The 24,661-nt window shown below is 45.3% G+C and overlaps 3 protein-coding genes across 3 annotated transcripts; 2 read left to right on the top strand and 1 right to left on the bottom strand.

The window, feature by feature from the left end:
• The first annotated feature begins 205 nt into the window (after nt 1-205).
• On the top strand, nt 206-1,384 carry LOC136420978 (tetranectin-like protein). The gene is made up of 3 exons (XM_066408120.1): nt 206-431; nt 838-1,227; nt 1,374-1,384. Exons 1-3 carry the CDS (start codon nt 206-208, stop codon nt 1,382-1,384), a joined length of 627 nt encoding a protein of 208 aa, XP_066264217.1.
• A 7,234-nt stretch (nt 1,385-8,618) lies between these two features.
• Nucleotides 8,619-11,442, top strand: LOC136420977 (chlorocatechol 1,2-dioxygenase-like). The gene is made up of 4 exons (XM_066408119.1): nt 8,619-8,735; nt 9,598-9,668; nt 10,174-10,317; nt 10,575-11,442. Exons 1-4 carry the CDS (start codon nt 8,619-8,621, stop codon nt 10,783-10,785), a joined length of 543 nt encoding a protein of 180 aa, XP_066264216.1. The 3' UTR covers nt 10,786-11,442.
• A 4,902-nt stretch (nt 11,443-16,344) lies between these two features.
• On the bottom strand, nt 16,345-23,745 carry LOC136420803 (FAS-associated death domain protein-like). Its single transcript, XM_066407907.1, has 4 exons — nt 23,435-23,745; nt 17,618-17,674; nt 17,135-17,226; nt 16,345-16,668 (listed from the first exon to the last, which is right to left on the bottom strand). Exons 1-4 carry the CDS (start codon nt 23,691-23,693, stop codon nt 16,504-16,506), a joined length of 573 nt encoding a protein of 190 aa, XP_066264004.1. The 5' UTR covers nt 23,694-23,745; the 3' UTR covers nt 16,345-16,503.
• Nucleotides 23,746-24,661: the final 916 nt, after the last annotated feature.

Genomic DNA, 24,661 nt, shown 5'->3' with positions numbered 1-24,661 from the left:
TGACGCCTTGAAGCGCGACCAAGACGACATGCGCCAACTGTCCACCACTGTTGACGCCTTGAAGCGCGACCAAGACGACATGTCCACCACAGTTGACGCCTTGAAGCGCGACCAAGACGACATGTCCACCACTGTTGACGCCTTGAAGCGCGACCAAGACGACATGTCCACCACAGTTGACGCCTTGAAGCGCGACCAAGACGACATGTCCACCACAGTTGACGCCTTGAAGCGCGACCAAGACGACATGTCCACCACTGTTGACGACTTGAAGCGCGACAAAGACGACATGTCCACCACTGTTGACGCCTTGAAGCGCGACCAAGACGACATGTCCACCACTGTTGACGACTTGAAGCGCGACCTGGACAAGGAGCGAAGCCGAACTACTGCCTCAGAGCAGCGTCTTCACCAGATGAGTGTGATGTTACGTAAGTTGGTTTTGTGCTGTTTTAGGTACTGTTTGTGATATGGTATTGAGGAACATCACTCTTATAAAAATAGGACGATATGTGGAACTGACTATCGTTATTCCATATCATCATCAGCATCATTCCTGGGTGTTTTCATTCCCTCCCTTGACTGGCTTCATATCATTTCCCACATCAAGAATATACGCACTTGTGTGTATAAGCCCGTTGTCATGTTCTAACATAGTGTTTTAATGTCTCAGAGTAGTTGTTTGCAATGCTGGCATCAAATGAACCTACGCAAAGTACATGTTCGAATGTTCTTCTTATGAAATAAATTCAATGATTTGTTAGTGATAGAATTCTGGAATATTTCAAAAAACACCAATGTCTTCTCGAAATTTCTTTCCAGTATCTTGTCCTAAAGGTTACACAATGTGGCATGAAATCTGCTACAAGGCCTTCAACATCCAGAAAACCTTCAGCGGAGCGGCCGCGGCCTGTAGTGTAGACGGCGGCACCCTCGCCATGCCCCGAGACGCTGAGACCGACGCCTTCGTGATCTCCTTGTACAGGTCCGTGTGCGACAATTGTGCCTTCTGGTTCGGCCTGCGCAAAGACGGTACCTTTAAGTGGGTGGATGGTTCTGCACTTGGGACGTACAACGCCTGGTATCCGGGTTCTGCACTTGGGACGTACAACTATGCGGACAACCAAGATTGTGTTATTTACGACTCATCCCGAGACCAGTGGAAAAACAAGTGGAACGACTACTATTGCAACAGTGTGCAGCGCTTCATATGCCAGGCTGCCCCAGGTACTCTTTGTAAACCGTACCATTTCCTGAAACCCCTTCATCTATCCACCACACTAAGCACGTTTGATTGCTCTTGTTATAAACCATGTCAACAAACATCATTCCACATCTCATTCCTGCTATTTTCATTCATTCGTTTGTTCCAGGACGTCAATAGGCAAAATGGAAATGGATCTCGAACCACGACTGTACAACGGCCCTCCGACCATCTGCAGTAAAACGCCCATGCAAAAATTGGATGATAGTAATGGGTCAAAATAACACGCTGATTCTTCTACATTCTCGCTGGTTTGTTTCGTAAGAAACTAAAGCCTAGGTTACACATAGCCGAACATGGCCTCCCGACTCTCCCCCGACCATGGTTGGAGTGATTCGGGAGCTAGCTCGGTTGGGGTTCGGCCGAGTCGGCTGGCGTTCGGCTGAGTCGGCTGGTGTTCGGCTGCGCCAGCCGAATGTTTTGAAAATTTCAAAACATTCGGCTCTGGACGTAGGGTCTGAAATGAGTCGGCTGGTGTTCGGCTGGTGTTCGGCGCGGTCGGCTAGTGTTCGGCTGGTATTCGGGATTGAGTCAGTAGTAAAATTAGAACCTTAACCACGCCAGAAATACTACTGACTTACTCCCAACTAGTTTCCAACCTACCCATAACTCACCCCAAGGCCGTAGACAAATCTCTGCTAACTAATTCTCAACCAAGTGACTACTATCGGAACGTGGTCGAATCACCCCCGACCTTCACACGACCAAAAACAAAGAAGAACACTAAAAGCAGTATTAAAGCTAGCCATGATCCGAATTCGATCTCTCGGTGATGTTAACAACATAATAGAATGGATTATTTTAATCAAAACCGCAAATGGCCCCTCTTTTGAAAGTCGCTGAATATGTCCATTTAAATTCGTGAGAGGGTCTGCAATCGGTCGGGGTTTAGTCAGGAGAGATTCGGCAGTCTGCGGCTAGAGGTCGGGACGGTTGGGAGTAAGCTAGAAAGCATTCGGGGCCCATTCGGGAGTAATTCGTGTACTGGTTAGGAGATGATCGGCGCATCTTCGACGCATGTTCGGCGCCAAAGATAGGCGTGGCCCAAAAACTGGTCAGACTGCTCCCGAACTACCGCCGACCCGAGTCGGCTAGCGTTCGGGAGCCATGTTCGGCTATGTGTAACCTAGGCTTAAGGCAAAGAAAACAGAACTGCCGCGAAATTGCACTTGGACCCTATACTTTACTGTAGTAAGATAACCATGACCATAGCTTGTGCAGAACACGAGATACCAGAAACGGAAGTTTCTTTGCAGTACCTTAGATGGTCGCTAGGCAATCAAAATCTACTCATTTGGGGGTCTCATCAAGACCTACCCACATATCAGGCGTCGATGAAGGTTTCACATCCAGGTAATAAGTAAGATATGCCAAAAAGCAGTTACTCAAACAACTGGATATGATTTTGGAAAATGTTAAACGTTCAAGTAGCATCCACTACATTCGTAAGTGACACTGAGCACTCACTACCAGACCTCCTGTTCGAGTTGAAAAAGTTGTTGAAATTAGCCAAAACAGCCAAAACAGGGTGCGTTAGGGGCACTTAGCTTACCTTTGAGACCAAATGAAGGTCTAGAAGTGGCAGACATTGAGGTGCAACGTCCCAACATCTGCTTGGAAATTATGAACAAGCTATGCTAAATCACGCCACCTAGCGACATATGTGGGCATCAGACAATCCTGTCACGGATCCCACGCAGGTCTTTAACTTATTCAACAGCTTACTGTTTAAGGCAAGACGCTAATGAAAAGGTCTATGGCATGTTGGGTTCAAGGGGATAACTTTGACGGCTGTCTAAAGCTGAAGGGAGACTAAATGTTATGAGTTTGTTTAAATTGACGCATTTGCAAGTAAAAAACGTTACAAAATCATAAATCATTTGTTCCTGTCTATGGGAATTCAATGGCCCAAGTCCACCAGGTGCTGTATTCCGATTTTAAAACAGTTTTCTGATTGTATAAAAGTTTTCAGAATGTATACCAGTTTTCAAACAGTATAGCATTTTTCTGATTGTGTAGCATTTTTCCGATTGTATAGCAGTTTTCTGATCGCTTTGCAGTTTTCAGATTGTAGAGCAGTTTCCTGTTTGTATAGTTGTTTTCAGATTGAACAACAGTTTTCTGATTGTATAGTAGTTTTCAGATTATATAACAGTTTTCAGATTGTATAGCAGTTTTCGTATATATTGAAGAGCAGTTTTAAGACTACATAACAGGTTTCAGATGGCAAAGCAGTTTTCGGATAGTGTAACAGTTTTCAGATTGTATATTTGTTTTATTCTTTATCAGTTTTCTGGTTATATGCCAGTTTTATGACCGTACTATTCTTGTGATTTTATACCGATGTTTTTTTAAAATTCTATACACGTTTCCTGATTGTATACCAGGTTTCTGATTGTACGCCCGTTTTTAATTGTATACTAGCTTTCTGATTGAATAACACTTTTCTGATTTTATATCAATTGTGTAAGTAAATACCAGCTTTCAGATTGTAAATGAGTTTTCTGATTGCATACAAGTTTTCTTATTGGATTCCAGTTTTCTACTTGTATACCAGTCTCTGATTGTAGACCAGTTTACAATTGTATACCGAGAAGTCTGTTCGAGGCTACTACAGTTCATACTGTTGCCGATTAAGCGATGTTAAGTCGTCCCTAGAAGTCTGCTAGAGGCTACTATGGTTCTAACTGTTGCCGAGTAAGCGATGTTAAGCCGTCCCAAGAAGTCTGCTAGAGGCTACTACAGTTCATACTGTTGCCGAGTAAGCGATGTTAAGCCGTCCCAAGAAGTCTGCTAGAGGCTCCTACAGTTCATACTGTTGCCGAGTAAGCGATGTTAAGTCGTCCCAAGAAGTCTGCTAGAGGCTACTACAGTTCTAACCGTTGCCGAGTAAGCTATGTTAAATCGTCCCAAGAAGTCTGTTCGAGGCTCCTACAGCTCATACTGTTGCCGAGTAAGCGATGTTTAGTCGTCCCAAGAAGTTTGCTAGAGGCTACTATGGTTCTAACCGTTGCCGAGTAAGCGATGTTAAGTCGTCCCTAGAAGTCTGTTCGAGGCTCCTACAGTTCATACTGTTGCCGAGTAAGCGATGTTAAGTCGTCCCAGCTGCCGGTTAACCTTCCTTGTTAATCCCATCTCGCCTTAAGACCCGAGGACAACCCAGAACCTTGGAGACGCGCCAGCGTCCTCCTTCAGACTCCTTAAGGTGACAGGGGGCCTCCACGGGGGTTCTTTAAGTCTGCTGGATTTCTTTAAAGTCTCCGACGCGTTTCTTCTCGGTCCGGGCCTCCCCAGTTAGAACCCTTGCCGGCCGGTGCCAGCTGTAACCTGACATCCAGTCTACCGTGGCTTGGACGGACTCTCGCCGGGACAGAAGGAGCTCTCCGCCGCCAGGGGATACTTGGGCACCCGGTAGTAGTTTTACGGGGTTGGAGTAACTAGTCATCGGCAGCTGCAGACATGCTCGCGTTCCTCGGCTGCCTCCTTGTCGCCTCCTTCCGTCTTCAAGTGTCCGCTCAGACAGGTAAGAAACACCTCGCCTGTCTCTCAAATCTTCGGAAAACTTCGACCGATTTCTCTTAGTCATCATTATCATATATACGTATATATAGATACTACGTAATACTTATGTTTGTATCTATATCCACTAGTGATAAGCCGGTTGTTTTAAATATCTGTTAGGCAGAGTCTTTGGGTTTCTATAAAAATGGGAAATTGACGAATAGATTGAACAACTTGCCAGAGGAGTCATCCGCCATACAGTTACGGACTTGCAACAATTTTGTAGAATCGAGACGCTACATAATGTTTCTTCTGCACCCATTATTGTTTAGCTTGTTGAGTTTACCTTCCCTTTAACTCTAAATGAAATTTCAACCGAGCTAAGATGATTTTGTTTTTGTTCTGAACTTGTACTCCTGAGCCGCTGGTGGACTATCTCCTTCAATGCATTGCCTTCGTGTTCTCGAAACTCACAAACTTAGATATCAGAATGAAGACCACACCACTGAAAGCTGGCTGAGTGTTTGTGAATGTTTTGTTTTAACAGATTGTGGTTACCTGATCTTTCGTCTCCTACCGTCTGTCCGCTAGTAACCTGGGTGCCTGACCACCGCGCTACGGTGGCTAATCCTTCGGTCGGGGAAGCAAGTTGCCCCGCCAGCACAAAAATAAATTGCAATAGATATTAGAGATCTGGAGCCAACTCTCTACCACGCATGATGTGGTCTTCCCCGGCCTAAAGGGGTTATCGTCTAGCGTGAGGGGTCTGGTATCCAGGCTAGTCCGCTAGTGAGTTTTTTCCCTGGTTGACAAATCTGCTGTCCGATTGTTCTCCGACCCCGAATGTTACAGACTAAACAGGAGACGATTACAGTCCTCTAACAGAAGCCAGCTGCCTGTTGTAAGGCTTACGTGCAGAGCTGCCACTTCAGGAATGTTAATTGTGACTCCTGTTTCGGTTTTGAACCCACCATTGGCCACTTCAGTTCAATGTCGTGGTCCTCGAAAATTACTTCTTTCCTGATTAAAGAAAAAATTTATAAGTAGCAACTACGTGAATTAACCCCAATGCACTCATATTTCGGCACCAGTACTTTCTATTTATCAATGCATTGCCTCGTACTAGTTCATGGTCGTCAGACTCAGGCATGTTAATTGTGACTTCTGTTTCGGATTTGCACCCGTAACTAAGTCCACCTCAGCTCAATGTCTCGGTACGTTCGACTTGTCGCTTCTTTCCTTTTTCAAGAAAAGAAACAAATGTAGCAAAGAAGTTACGTGTATCAAGTACATTACGCTCACATTGTCAGTTGTCTCTTGTTGCTATCAACCTATGCACTGAAAATTGAACATTCATTGTTTCAAATATCAGACTCGTGCGTGTTACTATTCGTCAGCGTTAGGAATGTTAATTGTGACTTCTGTTTCGGATTTTCACCCTTATTAAAGGCCACGCCAGTAAAATGCATCGGTTCTCGTACTCACCATTTATTTGATTTCCGATAAAACAAAACACTGTCGCAATGAATCAACCCCACACCTCTAACGTTTTGGCACCAACAATTGTCTCGGTTTTCACCAATAATTGTTGACATTTCTTTGTTTCAAACATTGATCAACCACTCTGGTGTGTTGGCAGCTGGGTCCACCAAATGTCTATTTCATTTCATTTCCACGTGCACTCTAATATACGGCCGTCTTCCGAAGAGGAAATGGCCTAGTGGGTAGAGTGTTCGCCTTGCACACGGTAGGTCGTGAGTTCGAATCCCGGTCGGGTCATACCAAAGACTCTAAAAATGGCACATACTGCTTTCTCTGCTCAGCACTCAGCATTTGGGAAAGAGTATGGTAGTTAAACACACATCACTTCCAGTGGACTAGCCCCTAGCTGTAGTGATAAAGTTGTGTGGCCCAGGGCTACCGAAACGGAGATGGGCGCCGCCTTATGCACCTTCTGGTGCGGGGAGGACTTTAACTTTAACTTTAGTACCCGTCTTCGCAAATGTCCTGTAAAAATCCGTGAACCAATGAATTGGACTCATGTTGCCTAAATCCCCTAACAGGAACAAGCTTGTTGCTCCCCAGCAGACCGCAGGGGCTCCAGGTTCAAGTCTGCAATAGAAAACTCGGTACCCGAGCTCAAGGTCTCTCCCCTCAAATGTCTGGGAACACGGGCCCGGTTGTGCCAGTGTTTTCGGCCTGTCTTATATAGACACTCTATGAATACAATGAACTCGTCCCCCAAACCTTTCGCAAGAACAAGTCAAGTTAGGGCCCTCTCACACGTGTGCGTATATCTAAGTGCGCGTGAGTTGCGCATTAACCTTTTTTGGTTTAAGTAAGGTTTGCGGGGGAAAAGTTGTTTTCTACTTTGACCCACCGTTGTGCAGCCTGGTTATCGAACCTCAGAAATCACTTATTTTGCTGCAAACTTAACCTAAACCAAAAACATGTTAATACGCAACCCATGCGGACTTGTATATACGCACAAGTGTGACAGAGGCTTTACCGTTAGGCGTTGCAGGCTCTAATTTGACCGTTAAGCTTTTCAAGGAACACTTAAGACTTCTAGCTGGAGACATGCTCCCCGACTTGATTGCTCAAGAAGATAGCTTAAGAAGTTCCTATTACTTAAGAAAATAGCTTAAGATGTCCCGATTACTTAGGAAGGTGGTCAAAGACGTTTGCCAGACCTGCCGTGTCTGCGGGTGTCTGGTCTGGTAATAGAGCTCCTGTCAAAGAACATCTTTGCAAAAAGTGCTCAAATTCAAACGCAATCGAAATGCCAACATGACAGAATGGGTTGACCTGCTACTGCTCACAGTAATTATGATAACCAAATTAAACGTTAACTGTGTCCCCCAGGCACCAACGTTGCCGTGACAACCGTTGCCGTGACGACCGTTGCCGTGACTACGGGCCCGGACAGACAGGCGGTCGGTGGAGCGGAGTCGGTGGTTCTGCCCTGCCGGTACACAGGGCGGGAAGGTGCGCCCCCTAGCGTCAGGTGGTGGAAGGAACCCGACAGTCCGGGAGGGCCGAGAACCGAGGTTTATGACGTCACAAACGACCTGGCCTATGATGGGTGAGTCCCAGTCTTTCCCGCCAAAATCATTAGTGAATCTCTTTCTTTCTGCCACTGTTCAAGGTGTTTTATGTGAGATGGTAACAATGGTGGCCATTCTGTACGTGTTAGTAGCCATAGTGACCGTTCTATGTGTGATGGTAACCATGGTGACCGTTCTGGGTAGCCTATTTGAGTTGGTAACCATGGTGGCCGTTCTAGGGCTCTATGTAAGTTGGTAACCATGGTGACAGTTTTATGGGTTTTATGTGTGATGGTAACCATGGTGACTGTTCTGTACATGCTGGTAACCATGGTGACCGTTCTAGCGGTTCTATGTGTGTTAGTAACCATGGTGGTCGTTCTAAGTGTGTTGGTAACCATGGGGACCATTCTGTGCATGTTGCTAACCATGGTGAGTGTTCTGTGCGTGTTAGTAACCATGGTGACCGTTCTAGGTACCAGGGCCGTGCGGAGGTTGTGGACCAGGCGTCCCTGCGGCTGCTGGGGGTGAGTGCGGTGGACGCGGGGACGTACGTCTGCAGGGCGGAGGGGGAGGGAGGCTACGCCGAGGGCGCCGTCAGGCTGGAAGTACTCGCGGGTAGGTGCGGGTTTTGCGTGATAAGATTATATCTCTTAATGGCGTCATTGTGACGTCATGAAAATCTGCATAACTTATCGTCAAAACATACTGAAAAAAAACAACCCTTCTTTTCAACCTTAAGATTTAATGTCACTACCAGAAACCCCTTTCATGCAGTTGATGTGTTTGTTTGTTTGTTTGTTTCCATGGCAGCAGGCTGCAGCCCGACCCCCAGGGATGTGCAGGGTCCGTACTACCTGCGGGGGGTGCCGTACCAGCACGTGGTGTGTCGGGGTGGGCCGTACATGCTGGTCAAGGGAACGGTCAGTAACAACCAGTAACAACCAGTAACAACCAGCAACAACCAGTAACAACCAGTAACAACCAGTAACAACCAGTAACAACCAGTAATAACAGTAGTAGGTTAGTACCTATCGTGCCCTACCAACATGTGGTGTGTTGGGGTGGGCCATACATGCTGATTAGGGGAGCGGTCAGTAACAGCCAGTAATGACCAGTAACAGCCAGTAATGACCAGTAACAGCCAGTAATAACCAGTAACAACAGTAGTAGGTTAGTACCTATCGTGCCCTACCAACATGTGGTGTGTTGGGGTGGGCCATACATGCTGATTAGGGGAGCGGTCAGTAACAGCCAGTAATGACCAGTAACAGCCAGTAATGACCAGTAACAGCCAGTAATGACCAGTAACAACAGTAGTAGATTAGTACCTGTAGTGCCGTACTGACATGTGGTGTGATGGGGCGGGCCATACATGCTGGTCAAGGGAACGGTCAGTAACAACCAGTAACAACTAATAACAACCAGTAACAACAGTCGTACATTAGTATCTGTAGTGCCGTACCAACACGTGGTGTGTCGGGGCGGGCCATACATATAATAGAATGTTATTTATGTTCCAGTGAATGCCATACTTTGTACCTTGTACAATTGTTGTGCAAAAAAGTTATTATAATTATAATATTATATTATATATACAGGTCAGGGTAACCGTCAGTCCATGTTTATACCAGTAACAACCAGTGACAACCTGTAACAACAGTCACTGTGGTGCACTAGTACTTATAGTGCAGCACAGGCATGAGGTGTGTCGGGGTGGACGGTTCCTATAGTTCTATATCAGCCCCTCACTCATCGCATCTGACTTCCCTCCCCCCTCCCCAGGTGAGGGACAGCAAGTGTTCCGCGGTTGCCAAGGCAACGCTGGAGGTGTGGCAGGCCGACCCGACTGGTTGGTGAGTACGAACAACCATGAGAGCCATCGCAATTACAGGTTTGCGTAGCAAAAATTTTGTTGGATCCGCTGGCATGTATGGTGGCCGCCATCTTGATTTTGTAACGTCGCAGGGTGGCCATACCATTTCTTAGGGAGGGGTGTTTCTTGGGGTCGCTAGCGTTCTGTCTATCTATTTTGAACAAATTGGCACACACTATCACACATTCAACTCAAATAAAAATAAAATTCAATACCAATTCAGGATATAGGAGATTCTTTTTTCTTTTCTCCTATATCCTATATTCTACCAACCTGATGAAATTATTTTCGAAAATACCAATTCATATTCATAAAAAGACCCTGTAATTGCTAAGCTAACATAGCAAACCTGAAGTATATGTACCTCAAATACTTAACTCTAGTTTCCACTATAACTTCCTTTCAAACCTGCACTGTGCTGTGTTTATTCTGCCGTGACATTAATTTGACGTCAATGAAAAGCTTCAATTCCTCCCCCTTCTCAGCTACAAAATCAACTCCCAGAGGGCGAACTTCTGTCGCGCGAAGGTCCGGACGGACGCCCGGGGCAGGTTCAGCTTCCTGACGGTCCGGCCGGGCAAGTACGGGTCGGGATGGTGGCGTGCGCGCCCTGTACACGTGCACTTCAGGTCAGTACACCAACCCTGTAACCCACACAACACACACAGTAACCCACATAGTAACCCACATAACCCTCACAGTAACCAAAATAACCCACAGAGTATCCCACATGACCCACAGAGAAACTCACATAGTAGCCGGTTATCATGCAGATTAGTGTGGGTTACTAGATACAGATACTATGTGGGTTAGTGAGGGTAATATTGGTTACTATGTGGGTTAGCATGGGTTCATTCATCCATCCATTCCTTCCTCCTTGTTCCAGAGTGACCGCCCCAGGCCGGCGGCCCCTGGTGACCCAGATGTACTTCTCAGACAGCCTGGGTGACCGCGACCCATGTAAGTTCTGTGGGTCGGGCAACCCCAGCCAGCTGACGAGCCCCAGGCCCCCTAGCGACGTCGAGAAGAACTACAAGGTGCGCGGGACTCGGTACAGAATCCGTGAAGTTGCGGAATGGGACATTGTTCTAAAGTGAGCAGCTGAAACTAACGTAACACATTTGCTATTGCAACAACAAACCGTGGAGTACATTATGTTGCTTTGGTTTCTGAACATCCCTAAGAATTTTACTTAAAACAGAAGAATAGTATTAGTAGTTAGTAGGAGACAAATCTGATGAACCATTATGTAATGTCGGTTGGAAGATTTGGATAAAAAGTGACCGGTTGGTCAGTCTTTAAAATATTCCTCTGTTTTTCTTATAACCATAACAATGGTTTAAGAAAAAATTGAATGAATTTCATGAAATTCGTACTTAAGGTTTGTCACTACTGTGCTACAGTAAGAAGATGTTGCACATCGGAGAGAGTTAGTGCATATCAAACTCCATGATGCGACTTTTCCCTGAAGTTTTTCAACATCTTGCCAAGTCGCTCTACTATACATGAGTCAAAATTGTTTGTCGAATGTTCAAAACTACTGTCATATTGTTATGTTTAACTTAATTTCCTGCGATTTTAATTCAAGTATGTTGATGAAGATTAGAAATCTGGGCACAATGGGAATCCAACAGCTTTATTGTGTTCATTCTCAAGTGTTTCGAACTGAATGTTACGCTAATGTATTTGCCAATTGTTGTGCAATATAGCCACTTGGCTGCAAAACAATTTGAATAAACCAGTTTAAGGACTTATATGTTGTCAAAGATATTGCCCAAATCATTGCCGTACCTGCGTCGTGCATGCCATGATCAGGAAGGGAGGCTGGCCCCATCTCGTCCCTAACTTTACATCAGTACCATCATCATCATCACTCTCCGCTCCTATGCCTCCTTTGTCACCATAGTGACTGTCACCACGGTTACCGCTCCATTTCGGATCGGCTAGATCTGAGGAAGTTTCCATGACAACGGGTCAATGTGAAAATTCATATCACTCTCTACAAATTACAAATATGGTTATGCTTGAATAGTTGTGACGTCACATCCATTACAGTTCAATCACTAGCATGCGATTTTCAACATTTTTCAAATGAGTAAAACGTGCATAAGTATACTTTTTGAGTTTTGAATGGACAACTTTCACATTTGTACTGTGCTCCTTTTCTCTTGTTTTCGGCGTCGATTAGTGTGCAATGTATCTGCAGTCATCCTAAACCCCAAGTCTTTATGAAACAACTACGTTGCCCCCCTCCCCCATCGAAATCTGTCCGCCTCTAGTCTGTTTTTCCGATCCTGTCCCCTCTTCAAAGTCACCTTCATCGAAACAGCCGCCATTACATTCTCTCTACACTATCTCAGCTCCGGTGTGACACAGTTCTTACCTCAAAACGCGTAGAATTTATACACCGAAACGAAGCTACATCGCCGAACCGAGGTCGTCTGAACGATGCATGGACGTGCACTTTGGATACGGATCGCTAGAGGCCGCTACTGCATGGTGTACAAATGAGTAACGCCAAGTGCAAGTAGGCGGTCTGGCAGCGCCCTCCAACGGCGAGTATACGAAGTACACGCTGTAACCTTGCACTTGTTGTCATTCAGTCGGTTTTTGTGTGTATTTCAAGCCCATGACAACACGATGACCCCCTACATCATCTCAAAGGCTCTAGATACTGTAATTCGCGGTAAGAAATCGGCAAAGTTCGCTAACAACATGAGCCCCCCTCCCACCCTTCTGGACGACAATACATCGTTGACGCTATAGCCAGAGTATCAGAACTTGCTGCAGAACAACAATTAAACAAAAAACACAACTTTTATTGTCAATCAAGAGGTTCCGATAATGCAAAGAGAAAAAAATATTATTCCCTTGCAAATACTCCCACAATGCTTTTGGCTGCGTGAACATTCCCGCCAAAAGCCCCAGAGGTCGTTGACCTTGGTCTGAATAGCCCCCCTCCCCAGAAAAGTGCATTTATGTCTCTACCGCGCAAATGTAGCGTACAGCACAACTTCACAGGCATCTTACAGTGCAGTGTCATTTCTTCCTAAGATTTGTACCAATCTGAATGACCTGTTATGCCTTGAAATGGCAGATAATCCATATTTTACACGCTAACTGCAAGTGTTGAACATTCCCGCCAAAACTACACCACACATTAGCGGCCTCCAGCGATTTAGTTACAAAGTGCAGCATCAATACTGGAACAAAAGGCCTAGAGGTCGTTGACCTTGGTCGGAATAGCCCCCCTCCCCCCAAAAGTGCATTTATGCCTCTACCGCTCACATATAGCCCACCATACGACTGGAAAGGCACGCTAGATTGTATTTTCCTTTCTTTCTAAGTTTTGTTACAATTTTGGATGGCCTGTTATTTCCTGAAATGGCAGATAATCCATGTTTTATACGCTAACTGCATGTGTTGAACATTCCCGCCAAAACTACACCACACATTAGCGGCCTCCAGCGATTCATTTGCAAAGTGCAGCATAAATACTGGAACAAAGGGCCTAGAGGTCGTTGACCTTGGTCGGAATAGCCCCCTCCCCATAAAAGTGCATTTATGTCTCAACCGCTCACATATAGCCCGCCACACGACTGGAAAGGCACGCTAGATTGTACTTACATTTCTTTCTAAGTTTTGTTACGATTCTGGATGGCATGTTATTTCCTGAAATGGCTGATAACCCATGTTTTATACGCTAACTGCAAGTGTTGAACATTCCCGCCAAAACTACACCCCAAATTAGCGGCATCCAGCGATTTAGTTACAAAGTGCAGCATCAATACTGGGACAAAAGGCCTAGAGGTCGTTGACCTTGGGCTGAATAGCCCCCCTCCCCACAAACGTGTATTTATGTCTCAACCGCTCACATATAGCCCTCCACACGACTGGAAAGGCACGCTAGATTGTACTTTCATTATTTTCCAAGTTTTGGTATGATTTTAGATGGCATGTTATTTCCTGAAATGGCAGATAATCCATATTCTATATGCAAACTGCATCTGTTGAACATTCCCGCCAAAACTACACCACACATTAGCGGCCTCCAGCGATTTAGTTACAAAGTGCAGCATCAAGTCTGGAACAAAAGCCCTAGAGGTCATTGACCTTGGGCTGAATAGCCCCCCTCCCCAGAAAAGTGCATTTATGTCTCAACCGCTCACATATAGCCCGCCACACGACTGGAAAGGCACGCTAGATTGTACTTACATTTCTTTCTAAGTTTTATTACGATTTTGGATGGCATGTTATTTCCTGAAATGGCTGAGAACCCATGTTTTACACGCTAATTGCAAGTGTTGAACATTCCCGCCAAAACTACACCACACATTAACGGCCTCCAGCGATTTAGTTACAAAGTGCAGCATTAATGTTGGAACAAAAGGCCTACAGGTCGTTGACCTTGCGCTTAATAGCCCCCCTCCCCACCAAAGCGCATGTATGTCTCTACCGCTCGGATGTAGCCCACCACACGACTGAAATGGCACTTTAGAGTGAACCTTCCTTTCTTTCCAAGTTTTGTAACGATTATAGATGGCCCGTTATTTCCTAAAATGGCAGACAACCCATATTTTATACGCTAACTGCAAGTGTTGAACATTCCCGCCAAAACTACACCATCACAGAATGGTCACGAATAAGCGGCCTCCAGCGATTTACTTTCAAAGTGCAGCATCAATACTGGAACAAAGGGCCTAGAGGTCGTTGACCTTGGTTGGAACGCCCCCTCTCCGCAATATGTGATTTCGTCTCAGCTTCAGGCATTTAATTCCGAACTTGAAGCTACTTCAGCTATTTCGGCTCAATTTTTATAACTTTTATGGTCATTTGTGACCAACTCCCCTCACCAGTGGCAAAGTTACGTGCTTAGCTACGAGCAAACAGCAAAGGGAAGACAAGAATATCATCAGAGTTATTCAAAACAACAGCGTAGACGCTCCGCCCTCCCGCCCCACCTGTTCTGGACTGTAATACTGATCTGAACCGCTAGTAGCTTGGATGGCGCTTTTGATCCATGCGGTGCAGGCTGGTGGGTGCACTTTTTATTTCGTATAATAGGGGTCGCTTCTGTCATTCAAGCAAAGTTTGATATCACAACACAGATGTCAGTTCCTTGATGCTAGTGAGTTCGTCGGTTGTTTACCGTGTTTCGTTACAGTTTCTACAACTTTCTTAGCCTGGAAAGCAGCCTGCTGGTGGGACGAAGGGATTTCTGTTCGCACTGAGAATTGGAAAAGAAAATGCTTGGACAACTGGTGGGAAAACCAAACATGTTTATTCCATATCATACAATATGTGTTCATATCTTCATAGTTGGTAGAAAAAAAGGTAATTCATTGATATAACTAACTACTTAGTCCCTCGACATCCTGGTCGTTTGGGTGGACAAGGTAGATATATAGCCTCCTTCGCAGACTTCCTAGAACGGCGGCATATACAGTATATTGGGGAGGGGGACACACACAAGGGAGTTATGTAGCCGAGGGAGTTGTGTAGCCGAGGGGTGACCTTATATCTACCTTGTATATAATCGAGTACTCGAGCCATTGTATGTTCATAAGATACGCCATTTTTGTATTCCATTTCTCATAAGACCATAGCATCTAAAGCAAAATAATGTCAGCATACTAGTAGTATGCTTACAGTGACTGCAACCCTCCATGCCGGTAGGTTGTACCAAGGACATTATGTAGTATATAGTGTCCTTGGTTGTACCTGGAAGACCCACCACTACAAATTTTGCATGCGTAACATTGTCATGTGTACTGATGTAATAACTCTTTGTAATTCGTCCTGGAGAACTGCTGACAGCTTGGCACAGAACAGTCCCAGATGGAGGGAATAAGTCATGGCCTTATGTCTCAGAAGGGACGAAGAGGATAAGTAAGTAAGTAAGTAATTCGAGATATAGAGTCAAATCTCATAAACTGGCAACTTTCCAGGTCGACCAAATGCAATCAGCATGGCGAATAATGTCATTGTCACATGACCGTCGTTAACACCCTATCAGCACCCTGTCTTGTTAGTTTACATCTGGAGTCTGTGAACATTACTGCTACTGTTCTACTGTTGACCTGACTTGTGTTTCTTGTAGTCGCAAATAAAAGAGGCTTCGCTTTTGTTCATGTAGCTTCAAGGCTAAGTTGAGACCATATTCAGGTCGAGAATGTAAAAACTCTTGCTTCAAAAAAGGACTTGCACTTGATGAGGAGTTCTGGGGCTTCCCCATCAATGTGCAAGCACGTCTAACCCCCAGATGATGGGGAACAAAAGACGTTAAATTGGATAGAGAGAGAGAGAGAGAGAGAGAGAGAGAGAGAGAGAGAGAGAGAGAGAGAGAGAGAGAGAGAGAGAGAGAGAGAGAGAATGTTGTTATTATGCTGTGTGCAGGTATAGCAAGTTGAATGCTTCTTCAATGAAGGTTAGACATCCAGGTAGTATGATATGCCAAATAGCATTTACTCAAGCAACTGGATAAGATTTGATAGATATTCTATATTTTTTATCCAGTTGCTTGAGTCACTGCTATTTGTCATAAGTTAAATGTTTGTTCCATACAAGATTTGTATCAGTAGCCTGAGTGTCATACTCTCCATCCACAAATCAAGAGAGAGCATGGGAGCACAGTTTCCCCCCAGCAGGAAGCGCTGCTAGGCCCAGTAGAAACCATACTTTAGCTGAGAGAGTCGTTATCAATTGTGATGTGCAGGAATAACAATTATAATCTTTTTTCTACACAGGGTCTGTATCAATCCAGGGGATATAGAAATTGTCCCTGCAGTACTGTTCCCCCCCTCCAGGCGGCGCTGCTAGGCCCAGATGCTGTCGGCCACATTCTCCATGCCGGCCGTGTTGAGCGCCGCCCGCAGTGCCCGGTAGGTGGCGCTGCTGCCCAGCTGGTTCTCCCAGACGTACAGCGACTCGATGACGCCCTCGTACGAGTTGTTCTTCTGGCGCATCCCGATGTGCTGGATCTGCGGATGAGCAGAAGTTTCATTTATGGAGATTCACACTGTCCAGACTGACTTGGACTGACTAAGGAAACAATTCTACAGTTAGACTCGGAGCATGATAAAGCCTCGTCTTCGCTAAGAAGGACAAAAAGTACTGGAATCGCTGTATCTAGTTTACCTCACTGGACAAAATCCGTATGTATGATGATGATGTTGATGATGAGGATACCCAGTAAGTGAATAATCGAACAAATCAATAAGAGAATGATTTCTGAAGAAATGTACCGCCTCAGAAGACAACAGCATGTGGCCAATTTTGCAAGGTTTAACTTTTATGAAACTTGAAGCCCTGCAGCCCAAGGTGCCTCTCGAATCTTTGTTACAGCAATGAAGGTTAGACATAGTGGTAATGAGATATGCAATAAAACTGGACAGATTTTGTAAACGGTCAGACGTTTCATTTTCAGGTTGCATCCACACGCCTCACCTGCCCCTCACTCAGCCCGAGGTGCCTGGCGAATCTCTTCCAGTCCAGAGGAGAGACCTCTTGCGCCACCGCGCGGAAGTGCCGCCGAAGAACTGCAGGGAAAGATGCTGATTTTTAGATTCTTATTTCTGACATCTTCCACCTTCTTTCACCACAGTCTTCTCGGTATTTTGAAGAAATGGCCAAAAATATGCAATTTTTTTTTCTTAACTGCACAATGGTTCGCCTATTGGTGTTTCTGTGGTGGACAAACTCTTTGGCAAATTTTCATATAAGCTGAAAAGAATGTAACTGAAGCACTACTTGTATTTTTTGTACTTGTTTGTAAACTTTGTTTTGGTTGTTCTTTCCCTCCAGTCAAACCAGAATGTTTTCTTGACATAGGATGCTGCAACAAGTTTAAGAATAATCTATGCATTTTGTACATACATGTATATGTCTATAAATTTACATTTCTGATAATAAAAAGTGAAAGTGCCCCACCTGTTGTGTCTTCCTTCTGTTCGCTGATGGACTTGTTCTCAGGCTCTGGCTCCAACTCTGGAGTGGAGAAAAGTTGTGGTGACAAAAAGTTCAATATTCAGTCATCAGAATAGCAAAGGCTACTGCATTCTGCACTGTGCCGAAACAAGAATTACCTAAATGGCAAAACTGAGGATTTGTGCACGCTCCGTTATCAGAGGTAACCACTGTAAAAAGAATTACGTTTATGGTAAGATTTTGATTTATACTCGTTCCCTGCTATCAGAGGTACCTGAATTACGTTCATGGTAAGAGTAACGATTTGTGCACGTTCCCTGCCCTCACATTGCCCTGTTTGAAAAGTACGTTAATAGTAAGACTGAGGATTTTTGCTTGCTCCCTGCTATCAGCTGTCCTGTGTTGAAAATTACGTCACTGGTAATAATGTGGGTTTGTGCACGTTCCCTGCTATCAGAGATGCTTTCTGTAATTATTACGATAGTAAGGTAAATCAGTCGTTCTCAAGTTAGGTGAAGCATACGTTGATGATACGATATATGTACTTTCCCGAGTGATATCAGAGATGGCATGCACTATGTGTCACTTCTTGTCTGGACATTACTCATAACGTCACAATGTCGTTAGTGGCAATAATGCGGGAACTGAGCCGTGTTCTGCACAGGGCAGATCCAGACGATAGGTCGGCACTGGTATCTTCTGGGCGAGTCTTATTTGGTAACACCAAGGAGGTTACACTGGTAACGGTGAACTTTTCCATTCAGGGAAAAGGGTTGTAACGCCGGAACACCCCTCGTACAGCCCTCTAGAACAGAGTGATTTCAGGACAGATTAGAAAAGGAGAAGGATAGAGGGCCGAAACTAAAGAATGAAATCAAGAAACTTGAACATATAGGATATAGGAATTTTAGGATAGGGTCTAATATTAACCATTGTGACCTTTGTTATACCCTTACACTCACTCACTACCCGGTTTATCTTTGAAGAAAATAGGAGAAACGTGATGAAGACAGGACGAAAGAGGAAACAAGATGGGTTTTTGCTACGATCCCCATGTCCTGTTGTCCTATTGGTGATCCCCATGACTCACTCCCGAGTGTCCTACAAACCCTCACTCCTGTACCGACTAATCCGCACTATCTCCTCAAGCCGCCATGACGGGCTGACCTTCAGACCACCCACGGGCGTTCAAGGTCGAACCCAGCTTCCTGTTGTCTCTTAGAATTGAATTTCTAAACTTTTCTGAAGATCTTTCACCGCTGTAAACTGTTAGTATAACAGCATTTTAGGAAATTTGTTAACAGTCTACCCTTTCCGAAAGGTGAAAAGAACCGCGGAAGCACGGTGTCCCCAAAGGTTCCATGCGACAAAACTTGAACATCGCGTCCATGAGTTCGACGACAACTTTTTTTCAAGGTTAGATTTGTAACACTCTACTTCTTTTGAGGAGGAGATTTCTGACAATGACCTTGAAATAAACAGTTGGGTTTGCTACCGTTTGGCAGAAGTCTTGGAGAGGACAAGTTGGTGTGACGTCACGCCTGAGTGGGCTTGTTCGTGTTTACAACTTCAACGAATCTCCAAGCAGATGGGATGGAGTTTCATAACGGTCCCCCAGTTGGGTGGGTCGTTATCAGGGAAGCCCGGTAGTCAGATAACGTTACGATCTTTCACACCACATCTGCTTGGAGATTAGACTCCCGGGCTTTCCAGCTGTTTCCGGTTGTTAGACGTGATTTGGTAATGGCTGGAACGAGCGGGGCGTGAGAGAGGGGGGGTGAGGGGGGGGGCGTGAGAAGGGGGCGTGAGGGGTGGGGGGGGCGTGAGGGGTGGGGGGGGGGGCTGAGCCAACGGACTCTCCAAGCAGAGGTTTAAGGCTCCTTGGGCGTCTTTTATTGGCCAGAACAACACACCAGCGAAAACTGACGAAACAGAAACGAAAAAATGCTTAATTAAAAAGTGACGTCCATATAAAAAAGCCTGAGCCTATATTAAACCTTTGCTTGGAGAAAGATTAGGAGGGTGTAGGTAGTCTCCAAGCAGAGGTTGGGAAGATTGTGACCTTCTTCTGTCGACGCGCCTTGTTTTCCGTCGTTTAGGATGGGTCGCAGACAGAGAAATAAGGCAAGTCAGTAAAAGGCCCCAACCATTCATACCGCCGCAGGTTTGGCGTAGTCTCAACCACATTCCGGAATGGTGAATGTGAACCTTTCCGTGGACTGACTCTCCGGACTAATCATTCTCATTTCTTGGCCGAATTCTACGATCCATACCCTGTAGGAAGGCCTGGGGGAGGCTAGGCTTCGGCGCAGGTTCCACGTCAAAACTAACCGTGAATGAACTCATATGACTCGTCCCCAGATCGATGGTCCCGTTCCCAGGGTGCCATTAGTCTGAGTACCAATCAATGGTAATGCGATGATTCACGGTCAATATGCACTAATAAGGGCATAATTCCTGGAAAACACCGTCAGACATGGACAAATATGGACTTTCATTTTCCTGTCGAAAAACTCTTCTCCCGGAAATTAGATAATCATGCATTATTTATGACATGGCGAGTTGGTTTTTCTTACAAACGTTATTTGAGATTTTTGCGAACTTGAGGGCGAGATAATCTCCAAACAGATGTGAGGATGCCGTTTGTTGGCTGTCGGATGAGATGGGTTCATAAGAAAAGACCTGCACTGAGTAAACATAACAATCTCGCCCCAAACATCTGCTTGGAGATTACCCCACTATATAAAGTACCTGTATTTTTCTGAATCCTTCCTTTTCAATGGACTTACTTTAAAAACCTTCATCAAACAATCTTGTCCGACTGCTCAATTCACAATCCAAGTCATCTGAACCGACAGTGAACTACAGCAGTTTTTCGGGTTTGATTTTGGCATTCTACCAGAGAAATGAAGGATGTATTTTTATCGCCTAATCTCTGAGATAACTTCTGAAGTCGATAGTAATTTGATGAAGTTCAAGTTCGGCAGTCTGCGCAGCCTGACGTCACGTGATGTAACTATCCGCCTAAACAATGACGTCACGTCGGCCAGAATTGACAAATCATAGGCAAAATGACAATTATGGAGTTATAAGAAGGTATACATAGTCATCGTCACTTAACATCTCTCAAGTATAGAGAGCAGCGTGGCAACGATTGACCTCCAACACATAAATATACTATAACTAAGTACGGAGGTCGGTGTACCTAAGTTAGTGGCCCGTTTCGCCTTTTGCCGGGGGCGCCGAATTTCTCCCATTCACAACATAACTGTGGAAATGTCAGAAGTCAGTAGCCTCCAATACAGACTCCGCCACGGGTGCCAAGTTCATATGCCCTTTTTATGCATCTTTGTTGAAATTGTGAGTCATCAGAACACTGCCACAATCACAAAACAGAACCTCAGAAAAACTTCGGTCCTACAAAGACAGCGGTCCCTCAAAGATATCGTCAACTCTAACCAATCAACTCCCTAGTTTATAGTAAACCTACGATGATAATGTCTAGATCTGTTTACTGTATTCGACCAAACTCTATCCAAGCTAGCCTCTACCAGGCTCCACAGGTAGCTGGAAATAATCGTACAAATAGGCCAAATAGACTGATAACATGCCAGGCTCCGCTATAAAAGTTACGGTTTGCGACTTCTAGGATGGCATATTGGACTCTCTCTCCGTAGCCGACTGAACTCCCTTAGCACACTATATTTGACCAATTTCTACTATTTTTCCAGCCATCCGCGGGGCCTGGTAGAGGCTATATCCAAGAAGTCTCCAATGACCATATAAACGTCTTATCGCCACCGCCCATTAGAGCATTCCTCTGTTATCGTAATAGAACATGGAAACACTCCGGGGAACGACTCATAGTATGGAGTTGGTTTGCTAACAACATCACTGTTGCTGGTATATATATCTGCTGTGCGTCACTGCACCTCCCCCCGTCCGACAAACGTACCGTCCCCGCATCATGTTTAATACACATTAGAAAGTGTATGACGTAAGCAATCAGAGGTGAAAGTGACCCTACACATAAACACACACACCTTTGAAATCCCGCGTGGATTCACTATGTTCCAAAAAAAAACTGCAAACCTTAACCTGTGAACTATTATTCTCCCCGTCCTGTTCTTATTATCAAGCTTCCACCAGGCCTTTATAAGGGGTTAGATTCCGGCAAAAGTTGATCAGGAGAGCCCGCGGTAACGGGTAACATTTCCCCTTGTAAGCGGGCAAATAAAAGTTTCAGTCAATAAACCAGTCATATAATAGCAAGCATTATTATAAATGATTGATTGATTATTATAAACCAGTAATATGATACCCTATGGTAGCAAAACAGTCCTCCTGTTTGACTAAATCTTTATATCTTTCACCCAGCGTAGTTAGAAAGGATGACTTCTTAATGGTTATTGGATTGATACGTCTTGACTCTTGTGGTATACAAGATCTAGATCAAACCAAGGAGGTTAAATATAGTATACGAGCGTCCCTCCAAACCCGGAAGTGCGCTCCGTGCAGCAGAGTTATCGCGCTACTCGTGAAGTCTCCCCTCTGAACCCGCCTCGGAGTTTCCCCTCCATGTCGGGGCGGAGGCCCGGGAGTCTATCTACTCCTGCAGTTCATTCTCAAACTCATGGATTACCTATTAAACTTACAGAGGATCACGGATGTCAGAAAAAATATATATTTCGCCCCAGCATCTGCTTGGAGATTAGTCGTAGTTCTGAAGCCCGGAAGCCAGAACTGACATGTGTTTAGTACGTAACACTCACGGATATAACACAGCTGGCGCTGAACTACCCTCCTTTATCAGCGCTGAAACCCGCTCGGGAAATGTTCGGCAAACCCTCCCGGTTTGTGGGAGGTAACGAACATATCGGGTCTGCTGGGAGGATGGTAGCCTCTACCAGGCTCCGTCCTATCGTTGGGAAAATAATAGAAATCAGCCGCGGTACTCCGCTATACAGGGTAGGTCCGCTATACAGTAAGTAAGATGGCAGATTGGGCCCTCTCTCCGTAGATAACTCCCTTGGCACACTATTCACTCTATTAAGCCAATTTCTACTATTTTCCAGCCATCCCGCGGAGCCTGGTAGAGGCTAGGAGGTTGGTGCTGAACACGTAATCTGCCCAGGAAGCTGGGGTGTTGTTTGTCCAACTGTGACAAAACGCATCGGTTCGTATGATTGCTTCACAGGGGTGAGAGTTCGATCCTGTGCAGGTGGGTTCATGTTTGTTAGCTACAGGTGTGTCTATGTCTGCTACGTTTGACGTCACGTCGAAGTCCCATTGAAGCAGTTGAAGCTGAGAAATACTTTCTCCATTCGGTACAGTACGGTACAGGACAGGTACTTCTATAGCGCCTTTGTTACACCTGACCGTATCAATCACCACGCCCATCCTTTTCAACACACCTGCCTGAACACTTTCACCTCACCTGTCACAACACTTTCCCTTTCACCTCACCTGTCGCAACACTTTCCCTTTCACCACACCTGACAACTTTCCTCTTACCACACCTGTCACCCACTTTCCCTTTCACCACACCTGACAACACTTTCCTTTTAACCTATCTGTCTGATCAATTTCACTGCACACCTGTCACAACACTTTACCTTTCACCCACCTGTCCGTAATAAAACTTTCCCTTTCACCACACCTGCCCTTAATAAAACCGTTCTTTTCACCGCACCTGCCCTTAATAAAACTTTCCCTTTCACCCACCTGCCCTTAATAAAACTTTCCCTTTCACCCACCTGCCCTTAATAAAACTTTCCCTTTCACCCACCTGCCCTTAATAAAACTTTCCCTTTCACCCACCTGCGGCCTGTACTTTCTCCCCGAGGTCGGCCCGTCCCAGGTCCGTCAGCAGGTCGGTAAGGTACTGCAGATTGCCCCTCCCGAAATGCCCCTCCTTCTCCAGCTTCTTGAAGATGTCTTGGGCCAAGTCGTCGTCCGAGACGGGATCTTGGAGTTCTAAGGAAGACACCCTCTTCTTCAAGGCTTTCGTCTCCTTCCATTCTAAGGACTGCGCGACGTCCGTGTACAGAGCGTCTAAGAAGTCTGCGCCGTCTTCCATGTTTCAGCTGCTGGCAACATGGCTTCTCAAAACAGGAAGGGACCGTCTCAAATAGCCACAATTATCGCTACCAACATCTCCTTAGAACAGGAAGGGCTCGTCTCAAAGAGCCAAAAGCTACCGCCTCAAAAATGGACGGGCACGTCTCAAATAGCCACAACTATCGCTACCAATATCTCCCTAGAACAGGACGGGCTCGTCTCAGACAACTTACAACTACGGCTACCAACCTAGCTTCTCGAAACAGCAAGGGCGCGTCTCAAAGACCCACAACTATCGCTACTAATATCTCCTTAGAGCAGGACGGGCTCGTCTGAAATAATCATCAGCTATCGCTATCAACATATCCTTAAAACAGGCCGGCCTCGTCTCAAATAGCCAACAGTTACTGCTACCAATATCTCCTTAAACAAGATGGGCTCTTCTCAAATGATCAACAGTTACCGCTACCAACATCTCATCAAAAGAAGAAGGGCTCGTCTCAAATGACCAGGAACTACGACTATTTCTTCGTTATTAAATTATAAATGTATACCAACAAATGTTGCTATTCTTTCTACTTAACTTGAAAACATTACCACACATTGAATGTATGATATGTACTGGACATGTTTGTTTTCCCGCCAGTTGTCCAGTCGTTTTCCTATCAATTCATGTGAACAAAAATCCCTTCGTCTCTCTCCGGGCTAGGAAAGTTGTAGAAACTATCAAAACTGTAACAAAATACGATAAACAGCCATTCAGCTAACCAGCATCAAAGGTCCGACGTCAGTAAGGTATTGTCAAAACTTTGCTAGTTTGCGTGAATGACAGAAGCGACCCCTATTATACGTAATAAAAAGTGCACCCAGCAGCCTGCACCGCATGGATCAAAAGCGCCGTCCTAGCTACTAGCGATTTATATCAGTATTGCAGGACAATACTTTCCAGAACAGGTGGGGAGGGTGGAGCGTATTCGCTGTTGTTTT

Source organism: Branchiostoma lanceolatum, chromosome 15 (assembly GCF_035083965.1).
Source record: "Branchiostoma lanceolatum isolate klBraLanc5 chromosome 15, klBraLanc5.hap2, whole genome shotgun sequence".
NCBI lineage: Eukaryota > Metazoa > Chordata > Leptocardii > Amphioxiformes > Branchiostomatidae > Branchiostoma > Branchiostoma lanceolatum.
This window is presented reverse-complemented; position numbering and strand designations above follow the sequence as displayed.

Excerpts from the sequence above, each read along its gene's own strand:
- LOC136420978 (XM_066408120.1), top strand. The coding sequence starts at position 206 with ATGTCCACCACAGTTGACGCCTTGAAGCGCGACCAAGACGACATGTCC. Across the intron at positions 432-837 it reads CCAGATGAGTGTGATGTTAC|GTTACACAATGTGGCATGAA; the intron begins GTAAGTTGGTTT and ends CTTGTCCTAAAG.
- LOC136420977 (XM_066408119.1), top strand. The coding sequence starts at position 8,619 with ATGGCAGCAGGCTGCAGCCCGACCCCCAGGGATGTGCAGGGTCCGTAC. Across the intron at positions 8,736-9,597 it reads ACATGCTGGTCAAGGGAACG|GTGAGGGACAGCAAGTGTTC; the intron begins GTCAGTAACAAC and ends CCCCCTCCCCAG. Across the intron at positions 9,669-10,173 it reads CAGGCCGACCCGACTGGTTG|CTACAAAATCAACTCCCAGA; the intron begins GTGAGTACGAAC and ends CCCCCTTCTCAG.
- LOC136420803 (XM_066407907.1), bottom strand. The coding sequence starts at position 23,693 with ATGGAAGACGGCGCAGACTTCTTAGACGCTCTGTACACGGACGTCGCG. Across the intron at positions 17,675-23,434 it reads GGAGAAAGTACAGGCCGCAG|AGTTGGAGCCAGAGCCTGAG; the intron begins GTGGGTGAAAGG and ends TCTCCACTCCAG. Across the intron at positions 17,227-17,617 it reads ACAGAAGGAAGACACAACAG|TTCTTCGGCGGCACTTCCGC; the intron begins GTGGGGCACTTT and ends CTTTCCCTGCAG.